The sequence below is a fragment of the Bubalus kerabau genome, chromosome 5 (genome assembly GCF_029407905.1).
Source record: "Bubalus kerabau isolate K-KA32 ecotype Philippines breed swamp buffalo chromosome 5, PCC_UOA_SB_1v2, whole genome shotgun sequence".
Classification (NCBI taxonomy): Eukaryota; Metazoa; Chordata; class Mammalia; order Artiodactyla; family Bovidae; genus Bubalus; species Bubalus kerabau.
In genome coordinates this window covers 1,383,232-1,398,356 of record NC_073628.1, presented here as the reverse complement: position 1 = coordinate 1,398,356, position 15,125 = coordinate 1,383,232, and the positions used below count along the sequence as shown (strand labels likewise).

Sequence of the window (15,125 nt, the reverse complement as noted above, 5' to 3'; positions counted from 1 at the left end):
GTGAGGGAGCCACATTACCTGGGCTCACGCAGGGGCTCTGGGCTTGGGGAGCTTGAGTTCAGATCTGGGGGAAAGTGGGGATGGGAACTCGGTGGGGTGGGCTCAGGAAGGATGAAGTCCTGGCCGGGTCAGGGGCAAGACTGGGCAGAGTTGGGGCTCGTGTGGGGGCCTGGGGAGTCCTTCCCCACCCCGCTCGGGGAAGGACTGCAGTTGGGGGCCCTGGGGCTGGGAGGGGCCTGAGACTCACGAGGAACTAGGGCCCTGGTGGGGGCTTGGATAGGAGCAGAGTCCTATGGGGACAGGCGCGCAGACAGGAGCCTGGCTAGACGTGAGCACTGACTTGGTGAGGACAGACTCGGGGCACCTGGGCTCTGTGGGCAGAGGGCTTGGGGAGGCCCAGACACCCACCCGACCTGGGACTAGGTGGGTAGGGGCAAGGGCGGAGACGCAGAGAGAGCCCAGATGGAGCAGGAAACTCACCGGGCAGAGAAGGGGCAGCACAGAGGGGAAGGGTCCTGGGAACCGGGGCTGGGGCGAGACAGGGGGAAGCACAGAAGGGGGAAGGGGCTCTCCCCGGGGAGACAGGTGGGACGGCTCAGCGAGGGGCTGGGGTCTCGGGGCTCAGCCAGAGGGAGGAGGCAGGGAGCGGGTGGGATCCGGGAGACGCAGGCAGGTGGCGCGGGCGCCGGGGCTGGGCGCTGCGGGAGAGCCCATTCCTGCCCAGCTCTGCCCACCCGCAAGGGTCGCCACTTCCGGCCGGCGCCCGCAGCGCCCACCCCACCGGCGGGAGGAGGCGGGGAGGTGGCTGCGCCCGCCGCCGCCGCCGCCGTGAGTCAGGTTTGGGCTGCAGCCGGTGGCCGGCCCTGGCGCTGCGGAGGGCGCGCAGGCGGCGGAGGAGCGGCGCTGCCAGCCCGCGCCCCTCCCCGCGCTGCCCCGCGCGCTCCCCGCGCCGAGGTCGGGCCGCCGGGACGCGGAGCGGCGGGACAGCCAGCCACCGGCGGGGCGGCGAAAGGACGCGCGCAGCGAGCGCAGGATCGGGCCCGGCCGCCGAGGAGTCGCCAGTAGGTGAGCGCGCGTCTTCCCGGCGGCTGCGGCAAACCTGGGCCGGGCTGGGGGCCAGGGGGCGGGCGCCGCGGGGCCCCGGCTGCCGGACCCCCGGGGCGGCGCGGGGCGAGGGCGCGTGGTCTGAGACGGCTCGTTTTGCAGAGTGTCGCTGTGCGTCTGCTCCTGGCGACCGGCGAGTGCGCGCGCTTGGGGTCCCAGAGCTGCTCCGGGCCGGGTCGGGGGGCAGGGGCCATGCGCGCGAGTTCGGAGCCCCCGCGGGCGGCGGGTTCATTCTTCCGCGACTGTGTCGGGGCCTGTGGCGCGGTGTGTGTGAGGGTCACAGTGCGGGCTTTTTTTACCTGGAGGCCTCTCTGGGCGCACGGGGTGTGCTGGTGTCTGGAGAGCCGGGCGGTGATGGCTGGCGTTTGTGTCCCAAGCGTCAGCTTGTGCCAGCGTGCAGGTGCCGGGCAGAGCTCCACTCCGCCTGCCAAGCCTGGCGGAGGCCGTGTCATTGTGGGCGTGCATGCCCTGTGTGGGCGCTGTGTCTGGGGTGCCGCTTGCTTTGTTTACTGAAAGAGCCTGTCAGTCGGGGTGCTGGGGGGAGTGTGGGAGTGTTGCTGTTGTGTGTCAGTGGGTGAATGTTTGTGTGCAGATGGTGAAGTGATGGGAAGCCCCTCTTGTCCCTGCCAAGGCTGCTCAGAGGGCTTTCGCATGGGGCGGGGGACGGTGGGGGAGGCAGGTGGTGGCTGGCAACTGGCTGCCCCCGCGGGATTTCTGTGTCCCTGGAGCTGTTTATGAGACTGCAGGGGGGAGGCTGTAGGTGCCAAGGTGGGCCCATAGGGTGATAGGACCCGGCTTATTCTTCGTCTCCCCCTCCCTGCACGCCCAGGGCCCCGCCCAGTGCCCAGCCCTGCTGGGAGCCCCGGCCAGCACCACGGACGGCACCCAGGAAGCCCGAGTCCCCCTGGACGGGGCCTTCTGGATCCCGAGGCCCCCGGCAGGTTCGCCCAAGGGCTGTTTCGCCTGTGTGTCCAAGCCCCCAGCTCTGCAGGCTCCAGCGGCCCCAGCCCCGGAGCCCTCGGCCTCACCCCCCATGGCGCCCACCCTGTTCCCCATGGAGTCCAAGAGCAGCAAGACAGACAGCGTGCGGGCTGCCGGCGCCCCCCCGGCCTGCAAGCACCTGGCGGAGAAGAAGACCATGACGAACCCCACAACCGTTATCGAGGTCTACCCAGACACCACGGAGGTGAATGACTACTACCTGTGGTCCATCTTCAACTTCGTCTACCTCAACTTCTGCTGCCTGGGCTTCATCGCCCTGGCCTACTCCCTCAAGGTGAGCTGGGAGGACGGAGGGGGGGCCGGGGGGTCTGGAGAGCCGCGCAGTGGTGCTGACCCCCCTCCCTCACAGAGAAGCCCGTGGGTGCAGCAGGTATAGCGGAGAGGCTGGGGGACCTAGGGAGACGCAGAAGTCGGCCAGCTAGCTCAGGACAGCAGAAGGCCTGCCCATCGCGTCCTGAGCTGGGGAACCTTCCAGGGCGTCCTGGCAGGCTCAGCGTCCTCGGGGCCAGGGTCCCTGCACAGCCAGTTTGGCCTCTGGGGTGGGGACCTCAGTGTCCTGTCCCCTGTGTAGAGACCTGGGAATTAGGCCTGGGTGCAGCGGCCCCTGGGCATTAGGATGGAGCCAGCGTGGAGGTGAAGGGAGCTTGGAATCCTTCCCCTGTCGACAGGAGGAGGGCTGACGTCACTGCTGGAGACCTTGTCCCAGCCCCGCACAGGGAGCCTGACGCCAGGCAGGCACTCAGGGGAGCTGTGATAGACGGACGGGGCGCTGCCCTCTCCACTGCTCTGCCCCTCTCACATGCTTTCCAGTGACCCATCCTGGGGGGATGGGGCGGGGAGGCAGGGGCAGGGAGGCCTGAGTGTGTCCCATGCAGCCTGACCCCGCACCCTGGGTGTGCACGGCTCTCAGAAGGCCTTCCCTCGCTGCTGTGATGGGAGCTGCCGGAGCGGAGCAGACAGGATACCCCCATCCCCTGCTCCCCACTCTCGAGGGCGCAGTGGAGAAAAATGGACCGAAATGGGGGAAGGGAGCTGTGGTTGACTCACACTTGGGGTCCGGAGATCCCTGCGGGTGTGTCAGGACCCAAGAGCCTGGGGCTGCTGGAGCCCAGCCCGCGGAGGGGCAGAGGGAGACCCGGGCCTCCCTGTCTCCTCCCGCCTCCCCAAGGGCTGGGCTCTCGTCTCGCCAGGTCATCCCTTTTCCTGGGCCCAGATTTGAGTGTCTGGGCGCATTTCACTGATTGCAGCTGCCCGAGGCAGGGGTGGGGAGGGGGAACATGGGGGAGGGCAGGCTGGAGGCAGAGGAGGGGCTGGCACCCGGGGGATGGAGGCTGGGACAGCTCCGCTTGCTGCTCTGAGCGTGGAGCACCCCCACCCGTCCCTGTCCCAGCGTCACACGGCCTGGCCACCTGGCCTTCCCGCCTCCTGACTCATCCTCAGGGCCTCCATCCCCCCGCTGCTCACACGTTCATCTCCAGGCTAGTGTACCCAGCCCTGGGCTCCATCAGACAGGAACTGTGTCCAGTGAGTGTGCATGCGTGTGGGCACGTGTGAGTGTGCACGAGGGCATGAGTGTGTGTGCAAGAGTGTGTGCGTGCATATAGATATGAGCATGTATGTGTGTGCTTGAGATGTGCAGGCATGAGGATGCATGTGTATCTGTATGAGGGTGTGAGTGTGCATGTGTGTGTAACTGTGTGTGCTCTGTGTGTGTGCATACAGGCATCAGCGGGCATGTGCATGTAATTGTATGTGTGGATGTGTGAGTGTATGAGTGTGTCTATGCGCCTGTGTGTGCATGAGTGTGCATGAGTGTGTAACTGTGTGTGCTGTGTGTGTGTGCATACAGGCATCAGCGGGCATCAGCTCCTCTCCCACCCCGCCACCCACCTGGTCCATCCATCAGGGCTCTCTGTCTGGTGGCCCACACACCTTCATGGATGTGTGAGTGTATGAGTGTGTCTATGCGCGTGTGTGTGCATGCGTGTGTAACTGTGTGTGCTGTGTGTGTGTGCATACAGGCATCAGCGGGCATGTGCATGTAATTGTGTGGATGTGTGAGTGTATGAGTGTGTACAACTGTGTGCATGAGTGTGCATGTGTGCTTTAGATGCAGCAAAGGGAAGGGGGTCCCAGGGAGTCCGGGGGAAGCCCCCCAGCCTCAGCTCTGCCTCCGGGGCCCTCCTGCCAGTCCCGCCAGCAGCCCGTGGACCTGGGCGCGGCTGTGAGGCTCCTGTGGGCGCCAGCGGGCCCGGGCAGGCCCATCTGCCGTGGGTTGTAGGTAGGTCACAGGTTTCTGAACAGAGTGCAAGGCTCCACGCTGGGGTGGGGGGTGGGAGATGGTGCTTCTGAGAGGCAGAAGGAGCCCCACTGTGCCTCCAGCCGGGTGCTCCCCCACACCCTCCCTGTGGGCTCTTGGGGCAGAGAGGCGTTGGACTTACTGGGGAGCAGCATGGGCAGCCAGCAAGGCAAGCTGCCTCTGTCCCCGGCAGAGGGAAGGGCGGACCTGCTGGCCCAGGCTCCCACACCCGGGAGTTCAGCCATCTGTCCGTCCGGCTGCACGTCTCCTGGCCTGCTGCTCCGGACATTGTTTGCAGCCAGTCGTGGGCACTTGCAAGGGCACCTCACGGCCTTGGGGTCAGGAGGCCTTGGCTGGACTCCTGGATCCCTCCGAGCGCTGACCCTGCGTCACTGAGCCCATCCCCTCCTCCACTCGCAGAGCACGGCGAAACGAAACGGCATTCCCGGGAGCTCCAGGGGCAGGATGGCTGCCGGTCCCCACAGCCCCCCTCGGCGTGGCCAGGTCCGTCTGGGCAGGCGTGGCCACAGACTGGAGCCTGGGGCCGCGGCCTGCGCTGCAGGGGTGGGTGGCCCAGATGGGGCTCACGATGACCCCCAGCCCCCCTTCTCTGTCGGGAGGAGTCCAGCCCCTCCTCCTGGTGCTCCAGGCCCCGCATGGCCCACTCTCACCCTCACTCCGGGCCCCGCACGGCCCGCTCTCGCCCTCGCTCCAGGCCCCGCACGGCCCGCTCTCACCTTCGCTTCCTCCTATTCTCTTTTCTCCCACCCATTTGCTCACCCCACACCCTCCTCCAGCCTCCCATTAACTCCTCCAGCCACGCTGTGTAACACACTTTCTTCAGCTCCTCCCCCACCCCGCCACCCACCTGGTCCGTCCATCAGGGCTCTCTGTCTGGTGGCCCACACACCTTCATGAATGCATGTCATCTCTTTCCTCCTGCCCCGTCTTTCCTTGACACCTTCATCTACCGGTTTCCCTGAATCTGTGTATTGATTCATCTGCCCACACTCCGACTCTCGTGCTTGATGCCTTCTTCCACACTGCCCCTCCCTGACTCGTGTATAGCCAACATATCCATTCATTAACCTCTTCTAGTCAGTCACCCGGTCATCAGTTCATTCAGACACTTCAGCACCCTGTCACTCTCTACCCATTGGTCCCACGAGTAATAAATAATTGTCTCGTTCCTAGTAAGTGACAAGCAACACGTGGTCCCTGTCTAGAAGAGCTTACATCCTGGTCAGGAGTCAGACAATAATAAAACTTACACTTACGTGAGTCAGGTGGTAATGTCAGCTATGAACAATAAATGAAGCATCGTCAAGGACATAAAGGGTGCTATTTTATATACAGTGGGCAAGGAAGGCCTCTTTGATGAGATTATATTTGAGTCTAAACCTGAATGAATTCATGCAGTAGCCATAAATGCATCTGGGAAAGCATATTCCAGGAAAATGGACTGGGTATTACAAAAGCCCCGAGGCAAAGCCAGGTTCAGGGACCAGCGTAGCTGGCATGGGGGTGAGCCTTGGAGCTGGTCCAGAGATGGGGTGTACAGGGCAAGACCACGTGCATTGCGTCTGCCTCAGTAGGATTTTGTTTTGCTTTGAGTGAGATCTTGGATGAATTTTAAACAAAGAGTCAATATTATGTGGCTTGTATTTAAAAAGATTGCCCTTGTTACTGGGGGAGATGGCCCATAAGGGCTTAAGGTGTTGCGGAGCTGGGGACCAGATCAAAGGCTCAGTCAAGTATTGGTTCAGAAGGTGGGAGCAGAGAGTGGAAGCAGATCCCGTATTTTGAAGGAAAAGTCAGTAGACTATCCTGGTGGGTTGGGCACGAGGTGAGGGAAAAGAGAGATGAGCCTAAGACTGCTGTTGTTGAGTTGCTCAGTCATGTCCAACTCTCTACGACCCCACAGACTGTAGCCCACGAGGCTCCCCTGTCCATGGGGTTTCCCAGGCAAGAATACTGGAGTGGGGTGCCATTTCCTTCTCCAGGGGATCTTCCCCACCCAGGGATGGAACCTTCGTCTCCTGCATTGCAAGCAGATTCCTTACTTCTGAGCCGCCCAGGAGCTCAAAGGACATTCATCTGATCTGTTGAGAGAACGGAAGTGTCATTCACACATGAGGAAGGAGGCCGTAGAAGGGACAGGTTTGCGAGGAAAAGACCCTTGCTCACCTTGTCCACCCACCAACGCATGCATTCATGTTTCCACCCTGTCAACTCTTTGCCCGTCCATTTTCTCTCTATAAATTCATATATTTGTCTTCCTTCCTTCCAGAGTTTTTCTTCCACGCTGTCAACCATCCCTAGATTCACTCATCCACTTACTTATTAAATTCATGTTCCTTCTGTCTTTTTTTTCTTCCTTTCCTCCCGCTGTTTATCCACCAACCTCATCCATCAGTCTGTTACTCTGTCCATCCACCGAGCTCACCATCTAATCTTTTTTCTTCCCTGGGTTCATCTGTTTCACCCCTTACTCCTTAATAGCAATAATAGTAGTAACAAAAAGCCAGCAAATACCAATAACCACCAAACAGCACCAGGTATTTATTGAACTTTTGTATTCTAGGCACCATTCTAAGCATGTCTCATTATTTAATTAAATGTAACATTTTATTTAAAGGTAGCAAAACCCTATCGGAGAAGGCAATGGCACCCCACTCCAGTACTCTTGCCTGGAAAATCCCATGGACGGAGGAGCCTGGTGGGCTGCAGTCCATGGGGTCGCGAAGAGTCGGACACGACTGAGCGACTTCACTTTCACTTTTCACTTTCATGCCTTGGAGAAGGAAATGGCAACCCACTCCAGTGTTCTTGCCTGGAGAATCCTGGGGACGGGGGAGCCTGGTGGGCTGCCATCTCAGGGGTCGCACAGAGTCGGACACGACTGAAGCGACTTAGCAGCAAACCCCTGTGAGACTGGTGCAGCTACCTGCAGATGAGGGAACGGGGCCAAGGCACCAGGTGAATTCCTCGGGGTCACCATCAGGTTCCTTTCCTGAACCCTTTGACTCATTACACTCTTCTTTCTATAGTCATCACCCTTTTTTTTTTTTTTTTTTATTTTTTATTGAAGGATAATTGATTTACAGACTTCTGTTGTTTTCTGTCAACCCTCACCATGAATCAGCCACAGGTACACATACGTCCCCTCCCTCTTGAACCTCCCTCCCGTCTCCCTCCCATCCCACCCCTCTAGGTTGATACAGAGCCCCTGTTTGAGGTTCCTGAGCCAGACAGCAAAGTCCCGATGGCTATCTAGTTTACACATGGCAGTGTAAGTTTCCGTGTTACTCTCTCCATTCACCTCACCCTCTCCTCCCCTCTCCCCATGTCCATCAGTCTATTCTCTGTTTCTCCATTGTTGCCCTGCAAATAAATTCTTTAGTACCATTTTTCTAGATTCCATATATATGCATTGGAATACAATATTTATCTTTCTCTTTCTGACTTACTTCACTCTGTGTAGTAGGCTCTAGGTTCATCCACCTCATTAGAACTGACTCGAATGCATTCCTTCTTATGGCTGAGTAATATTCCATAGTGTATATGTACTACAACTTCTTTATCCATTCATCTGTCGATGGACATCTAGGTTGCTTCCATGTTCTAACTATTGTAAATAGTGCTGCAATGAACAATGGGATACATGGGCCTTTTTCAACTTTGGTTTCCTCAGGGTATATGCCTAGGAGTGGGATTGCTGGATCATCAGTTCAGTTCAGTCACTCAGTCGTGTCCGACTCTTTGCAACCCCATGAATCGCAGCACGCCAGGCCTCCCTGTCCATCACCAACTCCCGGAGTTCACTTAGACTCACGTCCATCGAGTCAGTGATACCATCATATGATGGTTTTATTCCTAGTTTTTTAAGGAATCTCCATACCGTCTTCCATAGTGGCTGTATCAGTTTACATTCCCAGCAACAGTGCAAGAGAATTCCCCTTTCTTCACCCCCTCTCCAGCATCTATTGTTTGTAGACTTTTTGACGAGGGCCATTCTGACCTATGTGATGTGATACCTCATGATGGTTTTGATTTGCATTTCTCTAATAATGAACGATGTTGAGCATCTTTTCATGTGTTTGTTAGCATCTGTATGTCTTCTTTGGAGAAATGTCTGTGTAGGTCTTTTTCCCACTTTTTGATGGGGTGGTTTGTTTTTCTGGCATGGAGTTGTATGAGCTGCTTGCATATTTTGGAAATTAATCCTTTGCCAGTTGTTTCATTTGCTATTATTTTCTCCCATTCTGAGGGTTGTCTTTTCACCTTGCTTTTGGTCTTTCTTCACTGTGCAAAAAGCTTTTAAGTTTAATCAGGTCCCACTTGTTTGCTTTTGCTTTTATTTATTTCTTTTTTAAAAGCATGTTTTGGCCGTGCTCTGTGGCATGCGGGATCCTAGTTCCCGGACCAGGGATTGAACCTGAGCCCCGGCACTGGCAGCACAGAGTCGCAACCACTGGACCAGGGAGGCCGCAGCTGGTCATCACCTCCTGCCTGTTCATTCACTCATGTCTTCCTCTCTAGCTTACTGCACTTTCTATCCATCTCTCACTTTACTCATTCACTCATCCAACTGTACAGCCTTGTTTTCTGCTCTTCTCCACCCTTTCTCACTATCTAGCCACTCCTTCTGTCAATACAGCTAATCGTTCATCCATTAAAACTTGGATTCGTCAATCTTTCTTCTCTCTCGAGTTTTTCCTCCTCAAGGTCCACAAGGGTGGACCCTGTATCCACCCCCCACCGTCCCAGCCAGTCGTCTGCCAGCCATCAGGACATTTCTGTCTCTTCCTTTCATTTATTCACGCTTCCTGTTCAGTCACCTCTAAACTAAGTTGCTCATTCATCCATTTGTGTATTCACCTTCCCTGTCTTCCCTCTACTCCTTTCTCCCAATTGCGTACCAGGTCCATCCAGATAGTCCGCTCTGGAGCTTGCGTCAGTCTGTCTGTCCACCCGTCCACCTGTCTTCCCTCCCTTCCCGTCACACACTTTCAGTCTGTCACCCAGTGATATACATGCTCATCAGAGAGCGTGTATATTACCATCCACTTATCCGCCTGCTCACCCTCCCGTTTTTCTCATTTCCTTGCTTCAGTTGACTTACCCAGTTACCCATCCATCAGTCTGCTCACTCGCTGAAGGGCCTTCCTTCTCTTTCCCTTATCCAGCCACCATCGCCCAGCGACCTCTCTGCCCCGTGCCACGCATCCGTTTATCCACTCCATTCCTCCATGTTTATTCCTCCTCCTTCAGCCCATTGCACCCACCGCCATCCTTCCCTCCTCTTTGCCTTTCTTCTGCTCTGTTTTTTTGGGGGCGGCGGCTACTCTGGGTCTTCATTGCAGCACACGGGCTTCTCTAGTTGCAGCACAGGCTTATTTGCCCCTCGGCACGTGGGATCTTAATTCCCCAACCAGGGATCGAGCCCATGTTCCCTGCGTTGGAAGGCAGATTCTTAACCTCTGGACCACCAGGGAAGTCCTGTTCCTTCTGCTTTTCTCGCCCGCTCATCTCAGCCTCCCCTCCTCACTGCCTCTTGCTTCCCGGATCTCCTAACGGGGTGCTCCCAGGCGTGGTCCTTGGTCCTCCTCTTCCCATCATCGGCGCTCCGTCCCTTGGTGCTCTCGTCCAGTCTCAGAGCTTTAAGTAGCATCTTTATGTTGCTGCTCCTCCAATTTGTATCTCTGCCCTAGATTTCACCCCTGATCTAGCCTCTACAAAACCTACCTGCTCAAAATACGTAGCTCTATGTCTAGAAGACATTTCTAGTTTCACGTCAAAAATCAAACCTCTGAATCACTCACAAACGTCCTCCTCCTGGAGTGTCCTACAACCCCCTTATTTCAGTAGATCAAAAAGCCTTGCAATCATCTCAAATCCCTTTCTTTTTTTAATCACACTGCACATCTGATCCCAGTAAATACTGTCAGCTGTATCTTCAAAATAGATCCAGAAAAAGGTCAATTCTTACCACCTCCATGTCTATTGACCTGACACGACCCACCCTGCCCACTCACCTGGGCTGTTAAGGGAGCCTCTTTTCTGCTTTTCTCCAGCCTCTGCCCCTGCAGTCTGTTCTCCACACAGCATCCAGAATTATCAGACTAAAAAACACCAGAGCCTGCCATTTTTCTGCTAAAAAGTGCCTATGAAGCCCCACACAGATTGCTCCTTGACAGTCTCCTCTCTGATTTTAAGCCCCCCTCCCCTCTCCTCTGGGTTCTGCCCTCCCCACACTGGCCTCTGGTTATCCCTCTGACCTCAGCACATCTACACCTGGGAGCTTTGTCTTTAGACACCTGTTTTCCCTGCAGGTGAGCATATGACCGTGTCTCCACGCTCTCCTGGGCTTTACCCAAAGATCCCTGCTCCGTAGGTTCTTTCCTGAGTGTCCACAGGAAGTCCATCCACCCCTCCACACTCCCACCCTCCTGCTCATCTATGTCTCCCTGTGTTAGCTTGCCATCACTCCTCCACCCTCCAGGCAGCCAGACATCAGTGCCATCTATCTGCCTAACCCAGGCCCTGCCTTTTGTCCATATACCCACCCATCCATCTATCCACCCAACCATCCTTCCATCTATTCACCCATCCATCCACCCACCCACACATCCATCCATCCACCCACCCACCCATCCATCCATCCATTCACCCATCCACCCATCCATCCATCCATCCATCCACCCATCCATCCATCCATCAATCCACCCACCCATCCTTCCATCCATCCACCTATCCATCCATCCACCCATCCACCCATCCATCCATCCAACTATCCATCCATCCACCCACCCATCCTTCCATCTATTCACCCATCCATCCACCCACCCCCACATCCATCTATCCACCCATCCACCCATCCATCCATCCATCCATCCATTCACCCATCCACCCATCCATCCATCTACTCATCCACCCATCCATCCATCCACCCATCCATCTATCCACCCATCTATCCATCCATTCATCCATCCACCCACCCATCCTTCCATCTATTCACCCATCCATCCACCCACCCACACATCCATCCACCCATCCATCCATCTATCCACCCATCCACCCACCTACCCATCTATCTATCCACACACCCATCCACCCACCCACCCATCTATCTATCCACACACCCATCCATCCACCCATCCATCCATCCATCCATCCATTCACCCATCCACCCACCCATCCATCCATCCATCCACCCACCCACCCATCCATCTATCCACGCACCCATCCATCCACCCATCCATCCATCCATCCATCCATCCATCTATCCACCCATCCATCTATCCATCCACCCACCCACCCATCCATCTATCCACCCACCCATCCATCCATCCACCCACCCATCCATCCATCCACCCACCCATCCACCCCCCCAATCCATCTATCCATCCATCCACCCATCCACCAATCTGCTGATGCAAAGACTTTCTCTTCCTGCCTGTCCTGTCTCTCTCCTTGCTCCCTTTCTTCCTCCTCCCAGGCTCTGCTTGCAGTGTGTTCAGACCTGCACCTCTCTGGGCTCTGTGGAAGGAGAAGGTGGGAGGAAAGGGGGCTCCTAAGACCTGGCCTGGATGAGGCCAGGGGTGCCTCCCCAGGGACACTTCTTCCCAGCCAGAGGATCTTGGGAATAGGTCCACCGCTGGCTATGGCTCCCCGGGACTTATTGGACTCCAGGCCGCTCCTCTCACTTGGGCGTGTGTGTGGCTGTGCTGGGTCTTTGCTGCATCAGGCGGGCTTTCTAGCTCCAGTGCAGGGGCTTCTCTTGCGGTGCATGGGCTGAGTTGCCCCATGGCATGTGGTCTTAGTTTCATGACCAGAGATCTAACCCACGTCCCCTGCATTGGAAGACAGATTCTCAACCCCTGGCCCGCCAGGGAGGCCCCCCGTTCACTTGAATATCCCGTCTCGGAGGCCCCGGGGGCTGCCCCTTGTCCACAGCATGTGTCCTCAGGGAATCCCAGTTACCTGTAAGTGAGGCGGAACCAGTCAAGTCAGCACACACTTGTGACGCCCCTCACCCAGTCACAGAATCTCTGAGGCCAGCTTCCTCTTCCGTCTATTTTCCCAGAGCTGTTGACATATAGTCGACCTGTGACACTGAATACGCTTAAGGTGTACGTGATCATCTGACACGTGTGCGTAGCGTGAAGCGGTTTCTACAGCGGGGTTAGTTAGCACTCCATCACCTCTCATAATTACCTTTTTTTATTTTTTTGGTAGTAAGAACACTGAATTTTTACCCTCTTAGCAACTTTCAAGTACGTAAAACAGCATTAACAACCCGTTATTTTAAATAGTTCTATGTCTTTAATATTTATTTTATTTATGTGTTTATTTGGCTGCGCTGGGTCTTCGTTGCAGCGTGTGAACTCTTGGATGTGGGATCTCGCTCCCTGACCAGGGATCCAGCCCGGGCCTCTGCATTGGGAGTGTAGAGTCCTAGCCGCTGGGCCACCAGGGAAGTCCCCTAAGTAGTTTTAGAATTACCTAAAAGTTGCCAGAAAGGAGATACAAGAACCCCTGCATGCCCTTCAGCCAGACCCCCAGCGGTTAATAGTTCACCACATCCAGTGTCTCTTCTGCGTATGTGCTCACTCACCCAGTCACGTCCGACTCCTTGCGACCCCAAGGACCGTAGCCCTCCAGGGGTTCAGCCCTCCTCTGTTCGTGGGGTTCTCCAGGCAAGGATACTAGAGCAGATGCCACGCCAGCCTCCAGGGGGTCTTTCCGACCCAGGGATTAAGCCACGTCTCTTGATGTCTCCTGCATTGGCAGGCGGATTCTTTACCACTGGTGCCGCCTGTTAAATACAGGTTATTTGTCTCGTAAACTGAGAGTAAGTTTCAGATCTGATGCCCCTAAGCCTCCCCCGCCCTGCCCCCGAAGTCCAGCGCACATTTTCACCCAGAAAGGACATCCTTGGGCAGTAGCCCCGTGTGGTGGTCAGGAATCGGGGACTGACCCAGGCTCAGGGCTACCCTCTCCTGGGCCCTCTGCCTTCAGGCCCTCCCGCCTGGCCCGTGTGTCCACTCTCAGCCCTGACTGCTGGTCTTACTGCTCCTGGCTTCAGGTCAGGGACAAGAAGCTCCTCAACGACCTGAACGGGGCGGTGGAGGACGCCAAGACGGCACGGCTGTTCAACATCACGAGCTCCGCACTGGCCGCCTCCTGCATCATCCTGGTCTTCATCTTCCTGCGGTACCCGCTCACCGACTACTGAGGCCCCAGTGGGCACGCCGGCGGGACACGCGGCCCTGAGACATGGCCAGGGCAGAGCCGGGCGTCTGCCCTGGGCACCCCCTGACCCCAAAGCTGTGAGCCAGGCAGTGGGGCCATCGGAAGCTTCGTCTGTCAAGGGGGCAGCGAGCTTCGTGCTGCCCCGGCCTCTCTGCCTCTTGGCCCCCTGCCCGTTTCTGGGGGCCCCTGGGTTTCTGCCTGTGCTGCTGCACCCCGGCTTTGAGTGGCTGCCCCCCTCCCTGCCTGTGCCCCCACCTGGGCTCCCGAGGCCCCTCAGATCTGACACCCTGCAAGAAGGGCCCGTATGGGGCCTCCCAGGGTGGGGCGGGGGCCTGCCAGCATCTGGGGGCTCACTCCTCCCACGACCCCACCTCCTCCAAGCTGTGACCCTGCTCGGAGCTCTTGTATCTGTGAACCTCCAATAAAATACTCGAAAATACTTGCCCAGCTATGGCCCCGTCTCCTGGCCACCCCCACCCCCGCCCCCAGGCAGGTGGGATTCGGAGGCTTCGGGAACCCCATTCAGGCACTGCCTGGGGGTCCCGAGTGCCGCACCCAGCTGACTTTTCCAGGGAGCGTCCACCCCATAACCCCGGGGGTCTTCTGCCTGCTCTGCAGGATGGGACTGAGGGGGCTTTTGGTGGCTGCCTCCTTGGAGAGGAGGGAAGGGGGCGGGCACAGCTGCCCTCCTGGCAGAGGGTGAGAACTGGCGAAGCCCACCAGCAGGAGGGAACACGGGGGCAGTGACTGCCGTGCCCAGTCCCTCTCGGGCACCGGGAGCCGCACGCGAGGCCTCTAGGCGAGCCTGGCACACGCAGGGCTCTGAGGTGGTGCTGAGGGTCAGGGCTGGCTTGGCTGGACGTAGGCTGTGGCCAGAAGAGGGCACCTGGGAGTGCGGGCAGTGGGCTTAGGGGGGCACTGGGAGGGTCTCGGGGGGCGAGGGGGAGAGTTTGGGGACCGGCTGGAGGCGGGCCGGGGGGAGCCAGGAAGGGCACCTGTGTCTCCAGCACGGATGGTGGGGCTGGCGGGGCGGCTGAGCATTGAGACTGGGAGACTGAGGAAGGGGACAGTTTGAGACAAGCCCCCCCAGGGGGCAGGGAGGACAGCTCCTGTATCTGTGAACCTCCAGGGACTCGGGGCCTTGAGGGAGGAAGGAGCCAGGAAGGGGTGGAGTTGCTGGGAGGGGCGCTATGGAGGAGGGGGGTGGTCACCCCTCCCAGAACCGGCCGTGGACAGAGGGGAGAGGGCTGGGGAGGGGGCATGCAGAGGGCCAGGTCCGGCGCCTGGAGGGTGGGAGGGGGACAGAAAGAGGGGGCGGGGTGGGCAGCGAGGGCCGCGTCCAGACAGACAGACCGCATCCCTCACCAGGGCGATGCTGGGAGGCACGTGGATGCAGGCCTGGGAGCGGGGGCTTCCCTTCAGGCCTCGCTTGGAGAAGGGACCACCCCATGGTGTCTGTTGG

General features: G+C 57.8%; 1 protein-coding gene across 1 annotated transcript; it reads left to right on the top strand.

Moving 5' to 3' along the window:
• The first annotated feature begins 1,567 nt into the window (after window positions 1-1,567).
• On the top strand, window positions 1,568-13,920 carry IFITM10 (interferon induced transmembrane protein 10). Its single transcript, XM_055583247.1, has 3 exons — window positions 1,568-1,594; window positions 1,934-2,380; window positions 13,497-13,920. The coding sequence occupies exons 1-3, from the start codon at window positions 1,568-1,570 to the stop codon at window positions 13,644-13,646; spliced, it is 624 nt and encodes a 207-aa protein (XP_055439222.1). The 3' UTR covers window positions 13,647-13,920.
• Window positions 13,921-15,125: the final 1,205 nt, after the last annotated feature.